The 27,094-nt window shown below is 40.2% G+C and overlaps 1 protein-coding gene and 1 long non-coding RNA gene across 4 annotated transcripts; one reads left to right on the plus strand and one right to left on the minus strand.

Annotated features, from left to right (window-relative positions):
- The first annotated feature begins 348 nt into the window (after nucleotides 1-348).
- Nucleotides 349-22,770, plus strand: LOC137185980 (uncharacterized). 3 transcript variants are annotated; one of them, XR_010928945.1, is made up of 4 exons: nucleotides 349-1,014; nucleotides 6,709-6,918; nucleotides 7,040-7,078; nucleotides 22,683-22,770. It is a non-coding gene; the product is annotated as an uncharacterized lncRNA (long non-coding RNA). The 3 variants fall into 3 exon arrangements; XR_010928946.1 differs by having other exon boundaries at nucleotides 6,709-6,851; XR_010928944.1 differs by lacking the exon at nucleotides 6,709-6,918 and having other exon boundaries at nucleotides 350-1,014.
- fzd4 (frizzled class receptor 4) lies at nucleotides 17,492-27,094 on the minus strand. The gene is made up of 6 exons (XM_067594552.1): nucleotides 26,404-27,094; nucleotides 23,275-23,412; nucleotides 22,680-23,066; nucleotides 22,291-22,436; nucleotides 21,410-21,657; nucleotides 17,492-21,149 (listed from the first exon to the last, which is right to left on the minus strand). The coding sequence occupies exons 1-6, from the start codon at nucleotides 26,665-26,667 to the stop codon at nucleotides 20,731-20,733; spliced, it is 1,602 nt and encodes a 533-aa protein (XP_067450653.1). The 5' UTR covers nucleotides 26,668-27,094; the 3' UTR covers nucleotides 17,492-20,730.

Raw genomic sequence — 27,094 nt, forward strand, 5'->3', positions numbered from 1 at the left:
CTTGTTTTTGTTGTTTTGTAGCCAGCAGAGACAAGATTAACTGGACTGTAAAGTTCCTAAACTGAAATATTTATTAGTAGTAGCAGATTTAGGGGAGACTAAAATTAAACAGTTAGTGGTTCTGTTGGGAAAACCAAACCCATATGGCTGCTGAAATAGGCTGGTGGACACCTGAGTGGGCCAGTTTGTGAACAATAGAGCTGCAGCTAACATTAAATTCAATTTTTTCATTTGTCTTCCACTTATTTTATCAGTTAATTGATTCATCTTTGCAACAAAATGTCAGAAAATAGAAAAAAAATGCCCGAAAATAGAAAAAAAATGCCCATCACAGTTTCAAAAAGCCCAAGCTGATGTCTTCAAATGTCTTATTCTGTCTGAAAATATTCAGTTTATAATGACATAACACAGAGGAGGAAAGCATAAATCATTTGCAAAGCTGGAAGCACTGAATGTTTGGCATGTTTGCTTGAAAAGATGACTTAAATGGTTGATCGATTTTTGAAATAATTGAAGATTAACTCTCGGTTGCAATCAGTTAATTATTCCGTTTTTCCAAAAAAAAAAAAAAAAAGAAAGAAAAAGAAGAAAAGCTATAACACATTAAAAAAGGGATGACAGCATTAATGGTTATGGGTAAGTTTAGCATTATTATATCTTCGCATTATGTAAAAAATGTCTAAAGTATTTTAATTAGGCTGAAGCACCACCCGGCGAGCATGTTAAGCGACCCAAATCAAACGCACCTACAATGATGCGCAGTCAACAGGTGCATGCTGGGTTTACATCAAATGTCCACGGCGGGTTTCAGTAATGGTTTCTTTCTTCAGTTCGGTGTGCGCGGATTCATGATATTTTTGACAAACTCAAAGTACCAGCTCAAAGTATTTTCTGGGCGCAGTAGGACGAGAGAAACTGCATAGACGCGTCATTTTATATACATCAGGAATAAATGCTACGACCAAGAAACTGGACCCTCATGACAGCTTGTGCAGGACTTTGTGGTTCAAACAGGTGAGTACAACAACTAACTGGTTGACGGGGTTGCAACTCACTTTCAAGAGATATTGATGTATTATATTGATGTTTTATCCTGCTTTGATTGTTTGTTAATGCATCTTGCATCTGCCTTGATGTTGAAGTTTTTTTCATTGTTCTTTTTGATTGTGTAAGTTTTCTGATTATATTATAATTGGTAGTTATTTGTATGCACAGACCCAAATATGGAAAAGGAATTCTTTTTTTGATATGGGCTGGACATAAGGGCCCGTTGTATCAGTTGGATCATGAGGTTTAGGTTTTAAAGTTTCTGTAACTCTAGTGATATACAATTGTGTTTAATATGCTTAGAATTGCTTAAAAACAGGACTCTTGGGTCTACGTGAGTTAGTGTAAAGGTTGTTAGAACAAACTTACAAGACACAGAGGAACAAACACAGATTTATCAACCAGACACAGATTTATTATGCGCAGATGGACATGAGGAGTGAACCACAGACGTGCTTGAGTGCACACATCTCTTATACGACTCAGGGATCGATCTAAACCATGTACCTGTCTAAAAGAGGATTTAGACTGGGAGCCTACAACCAATCGGTTACACTGCACTGCCCTGCACACAGTCCCACACACACACACACACACACACACACACACACACTGACACACCTAACCTGTCTATTCTCATCCACATTCATGCATAATGCAGACAGCCTCTGCACGGTTATTGGAAAGAGAAAAAGAGAGCATATGTGTGTGTGTGTGTGTGTGTGTGTGTGACAGAAACATGCAGCATAACAAGAAGAGAGTTTCACTTCTTAAATGAGGGCCCGAGATCTCTTCCTATGTTCAGATGCTCTCCTGTCTCTCACCTGGCTCACACACACACACACTTACACACATACAATCTAGCTACCTCTCAGTCACAGCTGCCCCTTTGCCCTGTTGCTCCACGTGTTTCCTGTTGCCATTTCCCTGTGGACCCAATCAGTGGTGAGCACTGGAAGACAGATTATGGCCTTAAGCAGTGTTCAATAGGAAGGCGAGAGGAGGAGAGCACTGGAGAGGGATAGTGAGGATGAACGGGAATGAGGGTAAGGTGGAGGGACATGTGAGGATTACAAATGAGGAACAAGAGGTTGTGGGAAATGGGAGATGATGCTGAAGGAGAGGAGAGAGGAGATTGGAGAGACAGGAAAAGGTGAAAGATTCAAGGATAAAATGGGGCAGATTACGGTAAAATTGTGGAAGGTGGAATGTGAGAAAGGGTGGGATAGGATGATAGAAAAGAAGAAGGAAATGAGTGAACAAGACTGACCCTTGAGGCTGCAGTTTTCATTATACTCGCCAAGAGCCGGACAGGAGAGACATAATACTGATTCCATCCTGAGAGTGGCACTAGAGAAGAGGCCATGCACCGATCAAAATTGAATACCTTAAAGGGATAGTTTGCATTTTTTGAAGTGGGATTGTATGAGGTACTTATCCATGGTCAGTGTATTACATGCAGTAGATTTGGGTCAGCACATCCCCCAGTTTGGAAAAGCAGGCAGAAGTACCGGCACAGAAGCTAAATAATGTACTTCTGTGGACGGAGCCAGCAGCATAACATATAGATAGAGCACAATTAAGTCCCGCCCACCCCAGAAGGGAAAACAATTCATTGCTCTCCATTGACTTTGTATTGCGTTAAGGTGCCTCCTTGTCACTTCTGTCTGCTAGAAAACAACAAAAAAATGCCTAAAAGCTGCTGTGTGGTGGGATGGACTACCAACAGGGTAAAGAACCCAGTACTAAGTTTTACAAGCTGCCAAACCGAAAAACTGAGAACACACATGAAAGTAAAAAAATAGCCGTCATACTTGGTGATTGTTCAAATGACGATACTGCTGCACGCTTTTGGGCCGTCTCTCCTGGAAGACATTCACAGTGTTGCACTCGCTTTTGTAAATGTAGTGTGATGACACTCTCCACATATCTGATGTTGGAAAGTTGTGAGGGGAGGGAGTTTCAGAAGGTGTCAATTGAGACATACTGACTTCTTGAGGATTATGAAAGGATTCATCAAATTTCTTGTCAGTCAGCTAATCAGTAGGGCTGTAGTCAATCAAAGAAAGTCTTGGTCGACTGAAATCGTACATAATCTTCAACTAATCGATTAGTCGCGGGTGGGGTAGGGGGGTGTAACAGGACAGAGTGCACAGTGAACTTACATTTCTCCGTTTTGCCTCTTCAGGTTAGGCTAACCTACTTTGGACCTAACCCCATTCACTTTTCCAGCACTTGGGGAAACAACAGACATGACTTTTTAGCATTTATTGACTGTTACACTGGAGTCTGTACTGTACATTTATTGCCAGACTGAAAACTTACTGCTAACCTTTTCCTCTGCTCCGCTCACATCCACCATCACTTTCCTGCCGCTCTTTCCCACTCGCTACGCAAACATACTAAGCACTGCCCTGTTCCTAGACGGAGTTACACAACTGATATTTAGTGTTATTTTTGGCATTAAAAAATATTTTTTGGCCTGGCGGGGGTTCGTTGATATTATTACAGGAGAAACACTGATTCGGTAAACATTCACTACGTTCAGTAAACACTCAGTTAACATTGAGTACAGTTAGACCTGGCAGTGTCCACTAGGTTGGGTGAGTTCAAAGCTGTGAAAACAACGGGGGTGTTTTGAATACACCCCCTTTTTCACAGGTAATTTGTTAGTCTGTCCCTCCCACCACAGTAAATAATAGATTAATCCTGGAAGGCTACTGATGTTGCACTTCCCTCCCTATGAAAGTAACACGGAGACTATTCGACCAATGAGAATTTAGTCTGACAAGAGCATATCGACCAACTAATCGACCAGTCGACCAGGAGACTACAGCCCTACTAATCAGATAAGTTATCCTGTGTTTCCAAAGTTGGCAATCGGACTCAAAGGTAGATCAAGAACAAAGCTCACAAAGTTTGATGTTGATCTTCAGAGTGTCATCATTAAATGTCACTAAAATCTGCCCATTTGATTTTGGCTTTTTGTACATAAGTGGATATTTTGGCCTGATGATGATGATGATGCTACATGAAAGGTGCTGGAGGGAAGTGTTGCAGGAAAGCACAGACTGATCGACTAGAAAATAAAGGGAATTGAGGCGAAATGTAAAAGAGAAGGGAACCAGACGAGCAGAGGAATGGAAATGTAGAATAGCAGTGGTCTGGTGTGCTTGTAAATAGGTATGTCAGTGTGTGTGTGTATCTCTGTGGAGCGACCTGGGAAGCAAGAATGAATGTAAATTTTCCTGACATTTTAATTATACTGATATTAAAGATTTGTCTGACATTTAAATTTACCATTGATTTTGCAGACTGCTCCCCAGTCGGTACTGTAAAATAAGACTGATCACCCACTTTAGCATGTGTGTGACTGCTCATACATGCATGAGAACACTGTGTATTCTTAGACAGTATCCTGTATGTGTGTGTGGTTTCAGAAAATACTGAGTGACTTATGTACTTGAGCTTCTTCTGTTACAATTATTTCTCTCAGACTTGACTGTGTGGTTCCAATCATTGTAAATCCCTGTGTTGAGAACATACCAGAGATATTCACCACTCTTGCACCACTGGATCCTGTGCACACTCCCTAAATTCCCCAGTTTCATCCAGGACCATCCTTGCACAGAGAGAAAAGACAATATTTGCTCAACACTTGGGAGGTAAAGGGTGAAGACAGTATCTACAAGGCAGTCCTAGATGCAGCAGAATGTGACAATATAAACTGGCTCAGGGCATCCACTGTGCCATATCTCTGGAGGAAAGAGAGCCAGAGGTGGAGTGGGATATTAAGTATCAATATACTGTACTCCCAGACTGCCCAGAACACATCTATTGTTTGGACACACTGTGGTTTATAAGCGCAATTAGTGCCAGAACTCCTCGGGCTGGTGATTAACTTTATAGTTGTTTAACAAGACCTGAAGCCATGAGCTCTGGACATCGCCATGGATCATTGGTTAAAATGTGCAGCACTGCCTGTTTATCACCCTCTGGTGGTGAGTTGTGTCAGACAGCAGGGAGGCTGCCCAACAGGACCAAGCCTTAATCTTAAAGTAATGAGCATTTTTATCTCTGATCCTTTGAGGTTATTTATCTATGTGTGTTTCTGGAAGCAGACACCATGATATTGTCGATTTAAAAGGTGCTATATAACTAATTTTATAGACCTGAAATACAATATGTTGTGTAAAAACATATAGCCTTATAAACAAAAATGAAAAGAGGAAACTTAGCTTAGAGTCACAGGCAACATCATTAAAACATTGCCTGTAGATAGCACACAGCCAGCTGTTTTCTCATGTAATTCAATACTCATACAGTATGTTCATTGGTTAATGTTAATGTATGCTTTGACCGATTGTTCCGTACTTTCCCTACAGCCATAGCTAATGAGTAGCCACAGATGTAGCAGTGTCAGCTTTCATTACACTATATAGTCTCTGAACCGGAGAGCTGTCAGCTGCAAGGGCGTAATATTTAGGCATTATCACGTTATCACTGAGGGCAACACTACCTGACTGAGAGGAGAATGAAGAGAGGATTCAGAGCAGGGCAAGAATACAGCAGCTTTCATTGCATGTCAGCCAGTTGTTGAATGTTTCTTTCTTCTGAAAAAAGATTACTTAGCTTCACTGCCCCGTCTCTAGAAACTAACTACTCCAGTTACATCATGTACCAAAGCCACCCATGTTGTGTCTATGAAAGTTTGTCAGTCATCCAGTTCATGTGATATCTAGTAAAAGTGAGTCAAAGGCAGGGCTGTGGCCAGTATTTTACAAAATACTGTCCCACAGGGAAACTCCACCTTCCCTAAGAGAGTTTTGACTAGCCACCAAAAAGTATTCGATGGTCTTTTTCCACATTGTCTACATCATTTGAAATATATACTCTCAAATTTTATCTCCCTTCACAATTGTCTTAATGCTGCTTTAAAATCCTCAAAACAATAGCTGGAATATGATTCTGCTGGAGAGCATGAACTACAATCATTTTGATTTGTTTTCTGCCAAATCCAAAAATAATGACATAAAAAAATACCAGAATCTGCTATAAAAAAAAAAAAGCTCACCATGTGTTGTGTGTGTGTGTGTGTGTGTGTGTGTGTGTGTGTGTGTGTGTGTGTGTGTGTGTGTGTGTGTGTGTGTGTGTGTGTGTGTGTGTGTGTGTGTGTGTGTGTGTGTGTGTGTGTGTGTGTGTGTGTGGAAGGGAGACAAAAGAATGGCATCTGCACAATTGGTGCAGACAAAACACAACAAACCTATAAGGGATGTTACTACAACAAACAACTATACTTATTCTACAAAGGACATGTTGATCTGTGTGTTTTTAATTCATATAATGAACATGAATTTTGATCATTTGAGGAGCTGGTTTATGTTACAGTGGGATTTTATGTTTTTAGTACACTCTGATGTCAACCATTTTACTGCCTCAGCAACTCTGTGGTGGCTGAAAAAGCACACGTCCTTAGTCTTGGGTGCAGCATTGTTGTCATTGGCGTTATACTCAATAATTTCAGATTGAACAGTCCCAGGTTTTCTCCTTGGCCGACTGAAATGAGTGGTCACACAAGGAATTTCTTACTAGGACAGAGTTTTCAATCATTTTTAATAGTGGCATTGCCTTGGAGCTAAAAACTCTCTCCTGTTCTGACAGCTCCACAGTGGCATCACTGAAGGATGACAGTGCACTGAAGCAGTCACCTGTAGTGTTATGTTCCCCTACAGTCACTGGGGGATACAGAGATGCCATGGCTGAACCAGTGGCTTTCTTGGCTCAAAACAGACACTGCAGTTTTTGTGAGTAACTGTTCTAACAGGTGTCCTGGCATGAGCTTCTCCTTAGGGATCGCACAGGATTGGACAGGTCAGAGTGGGATCAGATAGCACAGCAGGATGTAGTAAGATGTGTAGAGCTGCAATGATTAGTCGATTGACAGAAAATGAATCGGCTGCTATAATTGAATAATTGTGATTTTTTTTTTCAGGAAAAATGCCAAAAATTTGCTGGTTGCTGCTTCTCAAATGTGAGTATTTTAAGTTTTTATGTGTTATACATGATAGCAAACCGAATATCTTGGATCCTGGATTTTGGGCTGTTGACCAGACAAAACATTTGAAGAAGAGAAAGAAATTATAAGAAAGTATTTCCCATGATTTAGGAAAATAATTGTTAGTTGCAGCCCTAAAGATATGCAAGAAGAGGAGAAGAAAGGAAAAGGGGAGGGAATAGGATAGGCTTTGATATTTATCCCTCAAACCAAATACGTAATAATGAATTTAAATGTTTATCATTTTTATTTTATAAGATAAATAAAATATACATTACTTTTACTGCTTGTGAGTCTGGTCACAAGCATTTTTGATGACTAAATTCAGTACATGTGCAATTCATATTGCTTGTGTGAGTTTCATATTTGCATCAGCATCTGTTACTTTGCATGTGATTTTCTCCCTGATGCCTCACTCCTCCGTGGGAAAAGCTCTGGTTCTTATTTTGCAGTATGGATCTTTGGGAATTTCTTTCACTTTCAAAATAAAACTGTTTAATTTATGGTCAACAGTAAAACAGCAGGTGTGCATCCATACTTACAGTGGTGTAGCATTTGGTTGTCCCCATTGAAGCCTGAAAAGTTGTTTTGTCTGCTTTATCCAAGCACACATACACACACATGTCTTCTGGGGGTAATATATTTAGGGTCCACTGTGTTAGACTGTAAGTCTGCAACCATGTTACTAGCTAAAATATAAACTAGCCAAATATGAGCATTGCAGTCTCCCTCCTTTGTGTTTTGCTCAAAACACAAACATTCTTCTTACATTTATTTCTGAATTGAACTGGCAGTAAAAAAAAGAAATGCCATCTCCTGGCCACAGTGGTCCAGCTGGTTTCTGGTTGAAAACTGCATAATTTTGGTAATTTTTCTAGCTTTTCTGCTAATGAAAATGTTGCCAGCTGTGATATTTACAGGAGGGCTGACTGCTGCAGCCATAATACCCCAAATCTGATCAAACATAATCACAAGAAAGGGCACACAAAGCTGCAACTAAACAGAAAGGAGGAGGGAGAAGCCCCAGTAAAACTCAAACAGATTTCACTGATGGATTCCTCTATGAAAGGCAACGTGTCGTGCATACAGAGTCTGAGTCAGAACCAAAAGCAAACACTTACCATTTGCTTTTGTGATAACATTATGTCAGCAGCCTGTAATGACTGAAATAATACTCTGAAATAATACTGTTATGTGATTTTAGATATATTTGCTTCAATCTCCTCTCTGCCATCGAAGAAGATTCACAGTTCTTAGAAATAAGACTGTTGTTTTTGGTGATGTCTGTCATAGTATCAGTTGGTGTTGCATTAAAGTCCCAATCAGTACCACCCACCCATCAGTATCAGAAGCTTACCTTTGTTCTCAATATAGGCTTTGACGCTCCAGTGTCATCATCAGTTACCTTAGAAATGATCTCTGGGAGATGTCTCATTATGTGTGATGTAAACACAGGTAAGTCCTAGTAGCCACCTGAGGACAAAGCTGAATGGGTTAATAATGTGGTAACTGTGTGTGTGGTTATATAAGGGGTGGCTATTGACATGGTATTGCCAAACAACGAGTTTCAGGTCTGTTGCATTTCAGTGTACGGCTGATGCTTTAATAGTGTCAATAGTACACATGACTGCATCTTAAAGTGTGTGTGTGTGTAGTGGGGTTTGTCGCTAATATTTGTCTCATTAGGGATGGGATAGGTGATCTGTGCCTCACTAATGGAAAATGATAGGCCTCATCAATCACCTACCCTTTTCCTCCACTCCCCTCGCTCTCTCATTCGTTTCCTCTGCAATATTCTTTGTTTTAAAGCCATACGCTACTCAAAATCTTTAAAATGATGTATTGTAGACATAGACCTCATGTTGAGGGGACACAGTACATAGTTCTTCTGACTCTGCCACTCGTATAGCCGACTGTAATTTTAGGGTGTTAAATGGCTCTCTTTTATTTTACCATATGAGAAGCAACTGATAGTGAACTTTCTACTGATCTATGATGTCTGTCATTAAAAACTCGTAGAATATTTTAATTTGAATGTTAGACCTTAAAGCTGGAGTGTAGGACTATTGTCTCCCCCTTCTGGCAGTGAGAGTAATTACCAAAACACTGTCGATGTGCTTACGTCATGGGCTCCACCGTTTCCTCCATCACGACTGTTGCGGCTGTAAAGCGATGGATAAATTGTTTTGAGCATTACACAACCCCCACGAAATGACTCATTTCACTATCAGTATTTGATCCATTTGGTCTGATAACATTTGGAAAGTCAAGAAGAGCCGTACGATTAAATTATTTTATCAACGTTCAAGTTATCAAGGAGACTTCCGCTCAGCCGGCAGATTTCCCATAGAGCATGTGCAGTATGCATTCATCCAGCCAGTGCAGGAATGTCAAATCCGACACCAGATTAAAAACTCTGGTATACTGTGAAATACAGAGAGATTATCTGGCCGTGATAGTGAATGCTTGATCAGCATTGTGTGAACTTGTTTGGCAAAGGCTTGAATGTAACAAACATTCATTTATATGTAAAAGTTCTGCACTGCAGGTTTTAGTAATTTGTATTAAAAGAGTACTCAAGCGATTTAGCATCGCACTCCTATAACATTGTTGAACAGTCAAAAAAATGGATCAATCGATGCAGCAGAACCAGAGGTGTTGTCCTTTTTATTCCACGCCATTCTTCTTCCTTGTCAAAACCTTGCACCTACATTAACCACAATGCAACTTGGCCATCAACAGTTCGGTTGGACATTTGGTTGTGTTATGCTAGGAGTGGCTAATGTAGCCACAAGCTGCTAGCCTCAAGTAGAGATAAGGAGTGGGCTACAGAGGTCTGGAAAAGCCAAACCCCAACATTTTTTTTCATTTTCAAAGTTGTTATCTTCAGCGCCACCTCCCCACTTAAATGTGAACACATAACATCTTAATTTCAACACATGCATTTCAAATGTTTCAAATATTGTTCATTCACATCACTTTAATAATCTTTTTTCACAGCAGATGTTTGGAGTTGTCATAGCAGGAAAAACTCTAATAACATTAACAATGACTCCACTCTATTCAAGTGTCGAGTGAACCAGCATGCATACCATGACCCTGAACATGAAACAGCCATCATTACTTTTGCTATTTACTTTTGCTATTTACACCTATGCTTTTCCTACAGTGGCATGTCACTGTCTTCACTGAAAAAGGCCTATCAGTCATAAGAGTCAATCATCAGAGTCAAAATGGCTTTCTTTTAAGCATCAAAGCACAAATGCTTCAATTATCTTCAAAGGTGAATCATCTCAACAAAAGAGAAAAGTCTTTTTTAATAGATGAGGAGGGTGAAAATGTACCAAAAAAGTGTTTGTGTGTCATGGTTATGTGGCATTTTGTGAAACTCAGCAAGAAAATCACTCTCATGACTTAATTAATTTAAGTTAATTCAACAACTACATAAAACATTTAATTTGATAGCTTGAGCTTTGGGTGAATTTGTAGGATGTAATGGTTTTTTGGCATCATTAATTGTCTGAATAAGAGTAATGCTTACCCTGTGTGTCTCAAACATACACTACAAAACACAGCCCTATAGTAATACAATAAAGTCATTAAATATCCACACTAAAGTAACTAAAGTCACTGTTGTTTTCTGCTTGAGTTGAAGTCGACAAGGCTTGCTCTCCATTATTGTGTTCAGCTTCTCTTCAAGCTTCAACAATCTTTTCTTACAGTGTGTGGCCCTGAACATCATTTTGCTCTATGAATGAACAACCAGCGTTACTGTCACCTATAGGAACCACCTTCATTTGTTTTTGTGTCATTTTGATTCTCAATGGCAATGTTATAAAAGAACATGTATGCCACCCGCTTGTCCGGATTTGTGTGAGAAAATTTAAAATTTGACATTTTGCATGTAAGTCTGTTTATACAAATATTGAAAAAAACATGATTTAAGGTCATGTTTCATATAGCTTTAGGCTGTTTCTCTGCATATTCCAGGTGAATATCAGTGTCATTCAGGGAGTTATAGTCCACTTACTTCTCTCTATTTCTAGGTAGGTTATACGTTTTTGCCATTTACTCATTTTAAGGGTTTTAAAAAAAAATAAACATTTTCAAATCTTGCCTGAATTTAAATCTTAATACAGCAAATATCTTCCAAAAGAAAATACATGAATATGACTGGTGTCAGTTTCGGTGTCAGCATTTGTCAGGCAGAGTTTAATGTAATGTATTAGGATATGAGGTAATGGTACACAAACTACAAAAACTCTAATTATTTTTTATATTTTACAACTAAATGACACAAATAGTTACCTGAAGTTTTGTGTATTATTTCAAGAATTCTGTACAGTAACACATTCTTAAACGCTATGTTTTACTTCTGTACATAACGAACAGCCCTTAAAAGCTGTTGGATGGAACTTTGGAATTTATTTTTTTCATTTTACCCAGTTTCATAGCTGTTTCACATTTCAAATGAAAGCTGCCAATAATACCCTTGCTGCATTTCCTGAGGCAGTTTTTCTGACATACTTTGAAAAATAACCTGTTGGATGTGTGACACAGGTTAAAAATAAGTCTAACAAGTGTCCCCAATCCAAAACATATATTTCACTTGGTATTCATGTGTTGGGTTTGATGATGTCATAGGCATTGAGAGGATTTTATGTTATGAATACAATTCTTTATTGAACACTGCTTGATAAAATGCTGTCAACTACATTTTTTAAATCAATTATTGCATGTGAAGGAAACGTGGATGGTGTAAAGGAAACATTTCATGTGTTTTTTAGTCATGTGGCTGACAAAACATTAAATAAAAATAGATGCTATCATTTACCCTGCAGGCCGGTCTCGCTCCCCTGCATTCACTCACTCATTTTCCCTCATTTTCAGTCTGTATTTTTTTTTTATTATCTTATGCCTTTTGGTTTGTCACGGTGTGTGTTTTTTGTGTGTTTATGTATGTGTGCCTGCACAGCGTGAGCATTGCACTTCATTTCCATATCGGTGTGACAGTGGTGCAGCTGTAGTCTGTTGGACCAGTTCTAATAAGCAAGGCACAGTGAGTCCTGGATCATAGGCTTTAGCTAATTGTCTCATTGCTATTCAGGCGTTCATTTAAGTTTAAAACTGGCAGTACAAAGTCACTGACCTGCAAGTAGACAAAAACACACTTGTACGCAGCCACAAACACAGTTGAACATGAGATGGCACGTAGCATGTCAAACCACACACAAACCATCCAAACAAGATGGAAGAATTAAAGAGCACAGGACATTCATACATGCACAAGATAACACATTGTTCAAACACTTTGGAAAAGAGAATGTAATTAAAGAGTATGCCATAACTTTTGTTTCTTTACTACTACATCTATGAAGATTATCTATCATCAGGGTAGTAGCCTACAGGGTAGAAGGATATCTAGAAGTATGTAAAGTAGTAAGTAAAAAGAAACTGTTTATCCTTTAAATCAACTCACCCCTCATCCTCAGTCTTCATCTTCAGTTCTTCTGACTGGAAGGGGGTCTGAGACATTTTAGCCTCTTCTGTGAGGGTTGTTAAAGGAATAGTTCTACATTTTGGGAAATGTTTATTATACTTCTTCTCTTCCTGAGAGTTAGATGAGTAGATTGATGCCACTCTTATACCTGTTCATTAAATATGAAGCTGGAGCCAGAAGCCGATTAGCTTAGCTTAGCGTCCGTACAAACACTGAACTGTAAAACAACACATTGTGGTGTTACGGGGGTTATGTGCTGAACAATTTCCTTTTGCCAGGCTCAGTGACTTCCTGGAGTCTTTGTTGTTACCATGAGGCTGCCAGACAGCAAGCAGAAACTCCAAGTTACTGGCCAGGCCAAGACATAGTCCCACACATAACCCCCCCATAAAAACCACAACTTATCATTTTTACACTTTGGTTTTTGTACACATGAAACAAGCATTATATGGATATAACATCTTAATAAGTGAGCTTTAGAGGTTCCGATGGGCATTTTTTAAAACTTTTCTTTGGAGCCAGGCTATGTTTTTCCCGAGCTGTTTCCAGTCTTCATGCTAAGTTAAGCTAATAGGCTCCTGTCTGTAAATTCATATTCAGCATGCAGATTTAAGAGTGACATCGAGCTCATCTCATCTAACTCTCGCCAAAAAAGTGAATACACAGATTTCCCAAAATGAACTATTCCTCTAAGGTCACTTGGCATATTGGTGGAAATAAAACAGAAGATCTAGTTGCCTTTGAGTGCTTCTGGATTTACAATTATAAAGAGAAAGGACATGCATTCGCCAGATATGTTTAATATCATAGTAACAGAAACAGACAGAAAACATAAAAATGCGAGAGAAAGAAAAGAAAAATGGACAAACAGAATTTGAAAGAACTGAAAACAGCACTACAACATTAAATAAAACATATTAAAGCTATCATCTCTGTAAGCACATAGTAGCTATAACAACAAATACCAGTTTTCCTGTGAGGACTCAGAACTAGGGCAGTCAATGGCAGTGATGAAACCAAGTGAAATCTTTCTATTCAAACGACAAACCAGCAGAACATAGAGAAATGACACCAAGAAACTGACCTGCTAGTCCAGGTCTTTCTAGGCCTTCTAGTTCTATACTCTGAATGCAGACACACAATAAAAAAACTCATAGGAAACAAACCCAGACGGGCTCTTGGAGATAGATTATGTTCATATGAGTCATTTCCAGTCATTTGGCTTGCCAAACGGGCTTTCTGATTAAGGGAAACAATGGAATCACTTATGTTCCGCTAGTTAGACGCTTCCCTCCATCTTTTTCTCTGACATTTCTCCATAACCACACAATGCCATCATGCTCATCTTCTCTCCTCTCCTTGCGCAATGCCCTTGTCTCTCTGTCTTTTTTTTTTCTTTGATTCCCTTTACCTTCCACATATAGTCTGCTGTCTCTACATCTTTCCTCTCCCTCCTTGTCTTTGCTTGCTCTGTGTGTGCTGCGCTGTATGTGTGAGACGGAGAGAGAGAGAGAGATGAAGAGACTGTATTGAGCGGTTGACATTTCTAAAGTTGACAAATGTCCTGCTGAAATAACATGGAATCACTCAGCTTTTCTCCCACATGGCAACACATTTATCCATTGTAAAACATTTGCTTCTGCTGTAACAGCACAGCCTCTATACACAATAACTTGCACCCCTGAGTGCTTTTTATGTACTTTATGAAATAGACAAACATATTTATGTCCAGATATATCAATCACATGCACCTGTGGTATGCGATTATTAATCAAAATCTTTTAATGAATTGTGAGGCGAGAACGCAGCTGTGTACCTACGATAGCTTGCTCACTAGCTCATGTAGAGTGACTCATGTAGTGAGGTATACTGATTTCGAATTTGGGGAAAAAGAGAGCATTGAGTATAGAGCACTGGTGTAGTGTCGTGGCTGAGGTATATTTAATTGTTTTGTTTGTTTAAAGTGTTACATTGTGAATTGGTTTGAGAGAATCAAATATCTGGTTTCTTTCCTAAATGCTGAACTATTTTATCGTTCATGTAAAAATAATTCTCAGCTGTTTAGATGATTACAAACTCAAAATATTGGGTTGCACAAAAGTCAGACATAGAATTTTTAAAAACTTTCAGATGATCAGATTGATATTCTCTTCTTTCTAGCCAGAGATGAAATTAAGTAAGGTTTATTTGGGGCATGTCTGTGGTCAATTACTAAGCTACTTTTTTTTGAAGACTAGAATAAAAGTTAAAAAAACATTTAATACAGTTAAGGAAACATTTAATAGTCAGACTGAAGACACTGTTCATTGACAGATGATGACAGTGACAAAACCAGGTGCCCTGGATAAAGATGGACATCTAGTGGTGACAAGTGGTGACTTTCCACTTCCACAAACATAAGAAGAGCAGCAAACATTAAGGTACTGAACTGAACTGGCTTTCTCTGTAAAGCCAGAAGTATAATGCATGTGTGTGAAGTACCTGATTGGTCTAAAACAAAGTCATTCATAAAGCATAATGTTTAGTGCAGTTCCAATATTGTTCCACCATAGCAAAGCACAATACAAACAGGATGCACTTTACAATAGAATTTACAGGTAATTCTTTAAACTTGCAGTGAAATACACTTTTTCAACATCTGATTTAAAGACAGTATATCTTTGTCTGCCTTAAAATAAATTAAATCTTTCACACTCCCTGCCATGTACAACAACAGCTCTGTCTCAAGTTGATGGTGAATAATTCTCCAATCTCTCCCTTGGCTGAGTTTTTGAGTTTCAGTCTCAGCTCGTTAGCTTGTTTGGCTCAAGAACCGGGATTTTCAAGTCCTTGTTGCTGAATTGGCTCTTGGGCCAAGACAACTACGTCACCCAGAATCCCCAGTGGTGGCCATTACTCAAAACTATTCATACAGCTCTAGACGCTGAGCAGAATGGGAAAATGATTTCAACATTGCTGAGGGGGAACAGCTGCAGCAATCTGCTGTTGGAGGATGACAGATTTCCTTTTCTCTCTTCCTCTCGCTCAATCCCTCTCGCTTTCTCTCTCCTCTATTTGTGTCTCTACATTACGTTTTTCTTTCTCTTCTCCTTTTCGTTTCTTTGTTTTCTCTGTTTCTGTGTCCTTACTTCTCTCTGTTACTATTTATTCCAATCTCTTTTTCCTCTGTACACCCCATTAACACACATACACCAATGTGTGCACACACAAACCCTCCCAGATGTATACACACAATTACACACAAGGGAGCCCAACTCTGAAAATGCATTCCCAGGAATATTAGTCCAAGGAATTTTAATAGGGCTCTTTCACGTTTCAGCTTTGTAAAAAAAAAAAATACTAACATGCAGTTCACTAACAGAATGGAACATGGTGTGCGTACATGTGTGTGTGTTACTGAGTGTGCATGTGTGTGTTTTTATGGTAGGAACTGGCACAATAGCGGATACCCACAGGTTACAATAGCTGTCATTTGTGAGCAGGAATTAAAGTTAAAGGTGTAATTTTTGGTCAGTTTTAAGGTTGGTGTTTAGGGTTAAATGTGTAGGATCTGTGCTTATGACAAGTTGCCATATCTCTAAATAACCACAGAAACTGCTGCCAAAAAGAAGAAGAAGACTGGACACTGCTGGTGTTCAGTAAAAAATGTGAACTGTGATGTTGTAACAAGCTGAAAAATACTACAACAATATGTTGTGTGCTTTAACATATACATACACATACACACTCTCGTATACAGAAACCAACATTTACGGTATGAATTTTAGGGCATTTAACTCCTCCTCCTGTTTGTGTGAATGTGCATGTCAGTTTGTGAACATGCTTTCTTGTGTATGTACTGTATTTGTGTGTGTGTGTGTGTTAGTGGAACCACATCTGGAAACAATAGAGCAGTAGATGCTGTCACTTTCCCTTTACCTCAGGCTTTTGAGGGAGCTCTTAAACAAACACTCATTCACTCAGTAAATTACAGGAAGGCAATCTGAGCTGCAGACTTAGATATTTGGACTCCCCCACCCCCCCCACCCCTCTCTCTCTCTGTTTCTCGCGAACAGACACACGCACACACATACACACACACTCTCAAACATGCCCAGAATTAACCAGTTTCCCCAGATGCAATTTTCAACCCTGCGCTGGTAAATTACAACCGAATGTGCATCAAGCATAATTTTAAAACCAAATTATAAGTGATTTTTGAAGTGAAAGGAGGTGTGTGTTTCTCTGAATGTTTCTGCGTGTACTATAAGTGTGTGTGTTGGGGAGGGTTGTAAGTTCATAGCTGATGAGATGTGATTGATGGTACAGTAATGTATACACAGCATAATCACCATGTTTCCACTGAGGATTCAAAACAAATTTTAGTGGTTATGGAGCAATTTTTATACTAACCTAGAGAAAATGTTAAAAAGAAATGCAAAACGGTATCACTGCTGTATAGATGTTAAGAGTTAGGGAGGTTAAGAAGCTGCAAACAGGTCAGTGCCCTGATAAAGCACCAAAACTTAATTTGTCTCATTAGACAAGAGGTGGCAGCATTGTTCAACCAATGAGCCGAGCACGACTCAGGTGCCGGACAAGCGTTTTACATGCAGAAAACTACATGGACTCAGACAGTTAAGTGACTCAGTAGACATTCATCCAATCACTTACTCATACTCATCTTAATCTGTCCCCCGATGGCCGTTAGGGTGCACGAACACACCTACACAACACATTGAAGCAGGATTACTAATTCTTGTATGTCTGCTCTGAAACATCTAAACTCCATGTATTCTCTAAATGCTGTTTTTCTAGATGTTAATGCACTTATTTTATGTGTGCACACACATTCATGACTGCATGCACGTTTACACAAACATATGCACACACAAAATGGTAGCGACATATTGGAAACCAAAAAGTTTTTATTCATCTTGTTCTTCTGATACAAAAGTGTCTCTTAAATAACAAACAAGTTTTAAAATTTTTTGTCACTTTTTTTTACAAGGATAAATTAGCATTTTTTCTTATAATACATTGATGATATCATCAAGACAATCTACACAAAGGAACAGTCTAGACCTTACAGGCTAAGATCATTGTTGGTGAACTGACCCCAACATCGATTCATATCAGGGATTCTCAAAAAGCATTTACAAATCTCATTACCAGTGGTTCTCGGTTTTCATTAGGCCATGGCACACACTCACCGTAATTCAAGGCACAACTATTCGGTTATTGTTTCAAAATGTCACCTGAAGCTCAGTGTGGTCATATGAGAGAAGACGGCCAAACGTTAAGAAAATCTAGGAGGGAAACTGCATTAGCTCAGAGGGGAGGTGGTCAGAGGTTAATTTAATTCACTTTAACTCAATGTAATGTTTGTTTGACTTTGGAAATTCAATAAGTGTGCCAAGGTACTCTGGTTTGAGAAACACTGGTTTACCGTCTCAGGGTTCTCAGTTTCCCCAGAATATTCCAAAATATCTCTCATTTAACATGTTTTGGGGAAAAGCAGCCCAAGCCTGTAAAATTATTTTCTGCCCCATTCTAAATATTTACCTAAAATTACCTGTGGCAGGTATGTGAGGCACTATCTGGTTACAAATGTCACACAGGAGGGCAAAGCTCCAAAGTGTTCCAGCCCTTGAACATTTGAATCACCCAGAGCCAAATTCTTCTCATTCTACTTAATTGTAGGAGGCCTAATGTGACACATGTCACACATATAATACATTCAAAGACTCACTGAAACGCAAGAGCTTTGCTAGATAGATTGTCAGGCAAATATAGTGAACACAGGAACAGGTGAATGCAGCAGTAAGACATGATGAGTCAGGTGACCATGAATAACTTATGGTTATTACAACTCACAGTGCATCCTATAAGCAGTTAATGAGAGCAACTGCAAGATTAAAATCAACAAAATGCAACCCTAGAGGCAATGAACGGAAATCTTATTTCTATGAGAAATTCTGAAATGCATTGTACAAAAATGTTCTCCAAGGACGATTTGATTGTCTGACACATTAGCTACGATGCAGTAGACAGACTTAAAGAGAAACAGGAAGGGAAGTGTGGCCAGCGAAAGCACCATAAAGACAAACGATACAGATATGCAGGTAGAAAGTAGACAGACACACCAGTGATTTAAGAAGCAACTGAGAGATGCGCTTAAACAGACACATAATCTGACTGAAAAGAAAAGCAGACAGGCCAAAAAAAATTAGATATGTTCTCTCATTATTGGTGTTTCTTTTCCCTCTGATTGTGATCATAACATGGTCATAGACAAGCTGGTGGGTGAGATTCGTGGGAACTGGACTCCTCCTATGTATGTACCTGCATATGTGCATGTCTTTGTTATTGCATAATGTGTCTTTTGGCAAGTGATTGTCTAATAACCTCTAATTCTTTGACCTGCCTTGGGTCCAATGTTTGGAAGAGGGCAGAGGGAATAATTTAATTTCCTGGACTTCTTGGTAACTCGAGAGCATATACAGTACAGGGTTTCCAAGGAGAAAGTTAGCTCAGCTTCTCATGGACTACTGAGGTAAAACACACAGGCCTACATTTCCCAGATGCCTTAAGGCTTCCACATTTATGGGTCAATAAAAGCCCCAGAATTCATTGCGGTATGACTTCATAGGACTAACAACCAAGGACTTTTGACATTTTGGGAAATACACTTATTTTCTTTCTTGATAAAAGAGATTTAGATGAGAAGATCAATACCATTATTGTGTCTGTATGGTAAATATGGCCAAGAAATATTCCCGTTTCTACACTTCGGTTTTTGTACTTCATATTTAAGGTGCAGACATGAGAGTAGTATTGATCTTCTCATCCAACTCTCGGAAAGAAATTGAATAAGCGAATTTCCTGAAATGTCAAACTGGTCCTTTGAATGTACACAAACAACTAATATGTAAATTTCTCATCATGTTTCTCGGACTGCCTACATACTTGTAAGAACAGTGATTGTGTATTGATTTTGACACATTGGAGGTACTTTTCATTTAGCTGACTTTAACAAAGTTGCACATTTCACCATGCTGATCCTGCGCTGGATACTACTAGATTTTTACAGTCAATACCACTAAATTCTGGTGTCAGTGCTGCAACTTCATAATGACAACTGACCAAACTCGCCTTGTTAGAGGCTCTGTGCATATTTCTGTACTGTATAATCATTTACCATATATTACCGTCATTCACCAATGCCGTCCCTGGTAATGCACTTGTGACAAGCACAGACACTTCACATATTGTATATAATTATAGTGCATTATTACAGCTTAGAGCTGGTTTCCCAAAAAAATTCTGAGCAATAAAATCAGCTGCTCTTTTATATTGTACAAAAGGTATAATTTACAAAAAATGTAAAATAAGGTTGTTCAAATGTAAACACATTGCAGATTTAAGGCCTTTTTTGATATGTTTTCATCAGATTTTCATTGTTTTTGGTCTGGTATATCATTGTCTTTTAATTTTCCCACATAGATATAAAAACCCACAGGGACTCAAGGTGTCAGATACTTTTGGGAAACGTCAGCCTACATCTGTATAATATCTGCACCATGACCCTCCAGTGTAAAATTCAGAACCCTAAAAAAAGACACAATGGTGTAAGGTTTACTGTATCCAGCAGGTTCAGTCTCTTCTGCTGAGGGCTCTGGAGAAAAGAGAGACAGAGAGGTAGACGTGGTGCTACACAGCTTATTGGTGTGTCTGGTCTTCATATTGATGCTTGGATTCTGCCTGTTCCGTCTCTCTTTCTCCTTCATTCTTTTCTTTCTCCGTCTTTCTGGGCAATGAAAGTCTAACAGAGGTAGAGAGGCTACTGTTGCTACTTATGTATGAATCAGTCCTCCCCTTTTCTCATCTTTAACCCCAACATTAAAGGGCAATGCCAACCCCTGTTAGAGGCACAGAGTTAAGTTAGATGGGGTGAGACATGCTCAGTGACTCTCAGAGAGCTTTTACGATGCCTTTACATCCAGTGGTTTCTGTGAGAAACTCCTGCTAAGTTTCTGTGTCACATCGATTCTGTGTCCTCTCCATCGTTCTTTCGGGAAGAGTAAGTCTGTAAAAGAGAATGAAGCAGGTAGAAGTCCATTCCTGTCCGTCCTCTCTTTCTTTCTCCTCACACCACTGTCTCGTTGCCTTTTCCTGGTTTGATCCAGCCCTCGCCCGGTGCCCTCTTGCCCCCTCGGCTCGCCCTGCCGTCCCTTAGTAGGCGGGCAGAGCAGCGCTGCCAGGTGTGGAGGGTCTTCGCTGACCAGATCCACATACCCGACGTGATGCCTACAAGCAGTGACATGAAGATTCGAAGCATCTCTGATGCAACATATGAGTCTCGGGTGCTGGCCTTGAACTCCCCCCAGTGAGAAAGCTGGTAGAGGTAACAGCCAATGACGGTGGACGCTGGAACAGTGTAGAGAACAGAAAACACTCCGATCTTCACCATTAAACGTTCCAGCTTGTCTGTCTTGGCACCATCCTTCTGCAGATTGGAGCGGATCTTGAAAAGAGCTACCAGACCGGCACAGATAAACAGCGTTCCTATAGTTTAAAATAGAAAACAATAGTCATATAATGAGCAATAAATAGAAGCAACATGATGGCAGTTGCAATGTCACATACGGCAGCAATGAAAAGAACAGCAGGAAGACTCGTACAGCACAATGTGTTGTTAATTGTGCAAACATGTTGTTATAAGACTAAATGCTGCATTTAAGAATAGATATAAACACAATATTTAAATTGATCCAGTAAAAATCAATACAAATTTATAAATGATTGTATTATCATGTTGTAATTACCTATGAGAAGGTATGTAGCCAGCGGTGCCACCACAAAGCCTGTGAGCGCCTCCTGCTGCTGGTTGCCAACATAACAGAGTCCAGTCAAGTCATCTGCATCCACCAGTCTCATTATGAGGATGACAATGGTTTTGACAGCTGGTATAGCCCAGGCTGCTATATGGAAGTAGGAGCTGTGCATTTCAATGGCTTCATGGCCCCACTTCAGTCCAGCAGCCAAGAACCATGTCAGGGTCAGGATCACCCACCTGGAAGAGACAGACAGAGCAAGAGCAGTCAGAGACAGGGCAGACACTACCCATGAGTACAGATTATCTTATTGAACTGGCATTAATTTTGCTTTGCTCAAAACTTGGACCCATAACCTTTTCATAGCAGACACATGTAATCTTCTGTTGTAATTGGCTCATCATGACACCAAATAGTAACAAGTTACACAACAGATGGTTGTGGTCTTATTTAAGGCCAGAGTGAACGCCTTGAGCTCTGCAGCCTGTTGCTTTTCCAAAAGGGAAAAGTGAAGAAAAACAGGAAAATGAGGGCAAAATGAAAAGGAAGAAAAAGAGCTGTGACAGCAGTGCGTTTCCACTGCAACATCAGCGCAGCAAGCACTCAAAAAAGTGGCATTTTTACAAAAGCAGTCTTTGCATGTTTGGAAATTAATCCAACTAGTACAGGGGTTATGAGACGGGATAGTTGGCTTTTAAAGAAAACAGGATGCAAGTCTCGTGCTCCAATTGTTCCACCAAAGTCAATTCACAACAGACGATGACAATGGCAAAAGGGGGACAAAGAGATGAAGGATTGGTACGATAAAATGTTTGTGTTTGTGTTTGTGTGTGTGTGTGTGTGTGTGTGTGTGTATGTTCGTTGGCACTAACCAGAGTGAGGAGGCCATGCCAAAGAAATAGAGCAGGAGGAAGACTATGGCACATCCAGTGCTCTTTAACCCTTCTTGTACTAGAATCGGTACTGCTGCTGCGTCCAGGTCACAGGAAACACGTTCCCTCCCCAGAGTCAACCGTACCTGCAAGGAATGAAGGGAAAGGGACACAAGAAAGGGAAGAAAAAGAAAATTTATCTTTTTTTTTTTTAAGCCAAAAAGGAGCATTACCTGTCATTTGTTTGTTAGCAGTTGAAAAAAAAGTTTGAGCACTTTTTTGCTATTGTTTTCCATGTATTTCACTATTTTTAACCCATTAAGCTTTATACATACTCCCCAAACAAATTCACTTTCATTGCACAATATAATACTGAATCTGTCACTTACCAGGTAGGCAACACTGTACAGATTACAGCACATGGACAGGAAGATGATGGGCCTTTCGGGGTATGAGAAGCGCTGCGAATCCAGCAGAAATGTCAGGACTGTCAGGGTAGTTGAGAGAAAGCAGAGCACAGCCCACACCGCCATCCAAGCGTCTGTGAAGACTTTGGCCCCCCGTCTGTAGAGCCCGCTGTCGTAGCCGCACTGGAGAGCGCAGCTATCGGTCTGTTTCAACCAGGTATACTGGTCGGGCGCAGGTCCCAAGGCCTGACACTCCTCTTGGTGGGGAGGATGGCGGACCGGGTAGTAGGGTGGGTCCTCATCCCCTGGACCCTCCATACACATGTGATTGTGGTCGTTCTGAGGTGGGAAGAGGCTGCAGTTGAGCACCTGGAGAGGAGACATCATGTGAAATCGTTGCTTATTAAGGCTGTGATCCATAAAAAACATTTTGAACTAACTCACATCAATTTTCTTTCAAATTTGTCTTGAACAGAACACATTTTCCACATTACTCACTTCCTAGAGTTATGATTTGTAATATAATTCATTTATGTGTGACGTCTTCTTGTAATGATATCAAAGTCAGTCGACTCACCTCAGGCCAAATGAAACCAAACTCGTGTAGCACTGGGAGACATTTCCTCTTGACAGACAGACACATGCTACCGCATGGACCAATAGGGATGGGAACCTTGTCTGTGCACATTGGCACATAGACTGAGCACAGGAAGAACTGAAGAAAAAAAAGAAATAAAGGATTACATGTTAAACATTTTGCCCATAGTATATTTTACAGAATTATGCAAATTGTGTATTCTGTGTTGAAATGTCACAGTATGCAGTGAAGAGTGGCTGCAGAGCGAGTTTTGAGAAAACGGGGGGGAAGCAAGTGTGTTTCTGTCAGAAGAGTTTTATTCTTTCAAATAAGAGCTACTCTAAAAAGGGAAATATGACGATATAGCGAGCTGCTTTATAGGCTTTGTTCCAGTCAAGTTAAATCAAACCATGAAGCGGAGGGTAAATCATGTCAGTGGTGTTACTTGTTGAAGAGGTGGAAACCGTGCTATGAGCGCCCTGTGGGCTCATGTCTATATATTTCAACAAGGTTATAACTGGTAGATGGTGCTCCCACATGTGGATCCTCCATCTACTTGCATGTACCACCGACTACTCCGCTGCTTCCCCTGCCTTCACTTTCAATACATTACATCACCTCTTTTAGTGGCGGCTCTCTATTTTCACTTCTAATAAAGAACTCTACACTTGAGTCGAGACACCACAGCCAACATTAACCTGCTCCAAGGTTAGACATACAACTCTGCGTCTTTAAAAACAATCTGTGGATTTAACAACACTGAGGGCATGTGCCATGTAATGCTCCATAATCCCCCCTAATCCAAGGCTCAGTTTTCTCTCTCCCATGGCAATAGTTTTGAAATAGATATCTAAGTCAGGGTTATAAAGATACTGACCAGACCGAAGCCATATTTGACTGTTTGAGATTGTAGTGATGTGAGGGAAGAAGTGCTTTTTGCAAACTCTGGGGTTATAAAAGGTTGCAATTTTAAGCAATTTCATGCCTTTAGGGGGGAAATCTGTTTGAAGCCAGAGTGTAAAATTGTGCCAGGCTCATGATATGAAAATAAACAGAAGCAGAAAGTACATTTCACTCAGCTACCTTCAGGTAAATGAAACAAACATACGCTCCAGGAGCTTTGGAAGAGGCCATGGCTGACTTTGCAACCCATTCAGATGTGTTGGAGTGGAGGGTCAGCTGCCATTTTTCATTTCAAAAATAACAAAATATTTATTGGACCATAATAAGAACAAAATGTTTTGGGCTCGCAGCCTTGATCCAGTGATGGAGACATCCCAGCTTGAAATTAGCCCTTGAACAGAGCCCATATGAAACATGAATCCAAGAAGAGTGTCATGGTTGAGAAATAAATACATGAGGAAACATTATACAACTTTCACTTCCTGTAAGAATGTATTCTCATTGTAAAAACTGTGCATCTGTGCACCATGTTACGCTTTGGCTATAAAAATTACAAGCATGAGACTTAAAAAAAAAAGTAGAATCGGTGAGCTACTGTTCTGTTCCAAACCTACAAGATATTCATGTTTCTGTGTCTACACATGAAACAGACTTGTCTTTTGATTATAAGTCTGAAGTGTGATACAATAACTCCTCACTGTGTTGCTGGCTGTGAGGAAGTAAGGGATGTCAAAATCTGTTATCTCAATGAAAGGGAACGTCCTTTAAACTCAATTTGTTACACTGTTCTCTGATCAGTATCTGGGTTGTAGGGCAGCTTTATCCATGCAGCTGAAGCAGACTGGCTGATCTGGAAACTGTGTTAAGTTTCCTTCCTACAAATAGACGATCTTTGTTCCCAGACTGAACCACGTGTTTTATAGTTATCCTGAGTAATTTTTGGTTTGATTAAATGAAATTAACAAATTAAGCAAAGTTGCCCTGTGTGTCATAGTGTAGTTTTTGTGCATCCGCTTCCACATGAGTCAATTAACTAAAGTTTATGAAAGCAGCAGATGTTAAATCACATGCAATACACATTCTGATTTTTCTCACAGAGCTGGGTGTATATTCTACTGGTGACAGTAATGTAACACGTTCTGGGTGTTTTCCCCAGCCGTTGGTAACCTGAGTGCTGCCACTTCACTGCTAAAAGCTGCTCTGGTTACTAGTCAGGAAGCCTCCCATTTGAGCAAATGTTACGGGATATGGTTTCCCTTTCTCCTTTCCTCCCTCTTTAGCATGTGTGTGTGTGTGTGTGTGTGTGTGAGAGAGAGAGAGAGAGAGAGAGAGAGAGAGGGGAGGGGGGATGTCAGCTAATCTTACAGGACAATTTTCAGCTGGAGCAGGACAGTGTGGTTTGCAGTTGGTCCCTGTCTGGCTCTCTCTCTATCTCTGACACACACACACAGAAATTTCTCCAGCATGTTAAAATCATTTTTTAACCCTTATCCCCAAACACCTGTACATACTAATAATTCACTGAAAAATGCAGCCATACTCCAGACAGAACACTGACCTTCCAAACATAACTTTCTTAAAATAATAAAGAATTTCTATATGTATGTCTAAGTATGATATGTGTGTACGTGTGTGAGAAAAGGCAACTCTGTCCAACTACACTGTCCTTCACATTTACAAAAATTTGATCTCTGCTGTGCCGCGAGTCCCTCCAATTATAGTCTAAAGTAAAATCTCAAAGACAAGGAAGGGCACCAATCTATTTTTTTTTTCTTACATGGTGCATGAGGCAAACAAGCAGCATTTGTCTTAGGACACTGAGGGCACCATTGTTAACAAGAAGACAGTACAGTATATAGCACTGAAGACTCAGCTGTTGCTGTGTGGGGCATGAACTCTGAGTGTCAACAGACAGAGGGGGCATTTTCATTGAAATTAGCATGACCGCATGGCACAACAGGAAGGAGGAGACCCCTCCACTTAGTCCAACTCTATGGGAATCAACCTACTGTACAGTATTATATATGTGCTCCTCATTATCACTGGCACCAGACACAAATATAGCAGACTATCCAGACCCAGACATGCCTTTTAGAGTCCAGGATCACTGTTCCTAAATTGGTGGGTGTGGGTAACAGTTGCAGTGTATGCTTTTAATAACAGACTGACTATTCTATTCTATTCTATTCTATTCTTAATATGCATTGGGTCACATCAGTCCAGTACCTTGAGTTGGCTGGAGCAGCCGTACTGTATGAGCGGTGTAAACGTGGTCAGCTGCAACTCGGCGTCCGACTGCAGCACGTTGCCGACCAGATTGGGCATCTTGGTGACGTTGTAACCGAGACCCTGGCACATGCTGATCCGGATCGGGTCACAGGTCATCTCCTCCACCTCGTCGCCGAAACCCTGCACCACGCAAAGCGAACCGAGCAGCCCGGACAGGAGGAGCAAGACTGCCCCGGTGAGCGACACCATCATCCCGGGCATGGGCACTCCGACACTGACCAGCTGTTCCTCTGTGAATGTTGGCACAGTCAATATCTCCTTAAACACAAAAGGTCGCCCTGGAAACAGCAACGCGTGTTTGTAGTCCAACAGGACCGGGGCGCGTGTAGTCCGTGCGTTTTGGAGGCGACAGTATCCAACTCCGAACCGTTTAGTAGATTAAAATATCCAGAAAGCACAAGTGAATCATTTCGAGATGTGTGCGTAGTCAAAAATAGAATAATGTGTGCCCCTGCAGGTTAACAAAAAAGACATTTGGATAAATCCCGCAGTCCTTCGTGCGTTGTTTCCCGTTAATACCTCCGTGTGGAGAAGCGCAGCGTACGGATGAGATCCAGCGGTCGGGGGTTTTGCGCCTACTGCCTGCAAGCGTCCAGCACTAAACTTTATTGTGTCTGTGAGGAGAGAC

The sequence above is a fragment of the Thunnus thynnus genome, chromosome 7, assembly GCF_963924715.1.
Source record: "Thunnus thynnus chromosome 7, fThuThy2.1, whole genome shotgun sequence".
NCBI classification, from domain to species: Eukaryota; Metazoa; Chordata; class Actinopteri; order Scombriformes; family Scombridae; genus Thunnus; species Thunnus thynnus.

Bases quoted from the DNA above. Each gene is read 5' to 3' on its own strand.
- fzd4 (XM_067594552.1), bottom strand. From the start codon at position 26,667: ATGCCCGGGATGATGGTGTCGCTCACCGGGGCAGTCTTGCTCCTCCTG. The intron at 23,413-26,403 runs GTACTGGACTGA...TTTTTTCTTCAG, and splicing joins GCTGCTCCAGCCAACTCAAG to TTCTTCCTGTGCTCAGTCTA. The intron at 23,067-23,274 runs GTGAGTCGACTG...TCTCCTCTCCAG, and splicing joins TTGGTTTCATTTGGCCTGAG to GTGCTCAACTGCAGCCTCTT.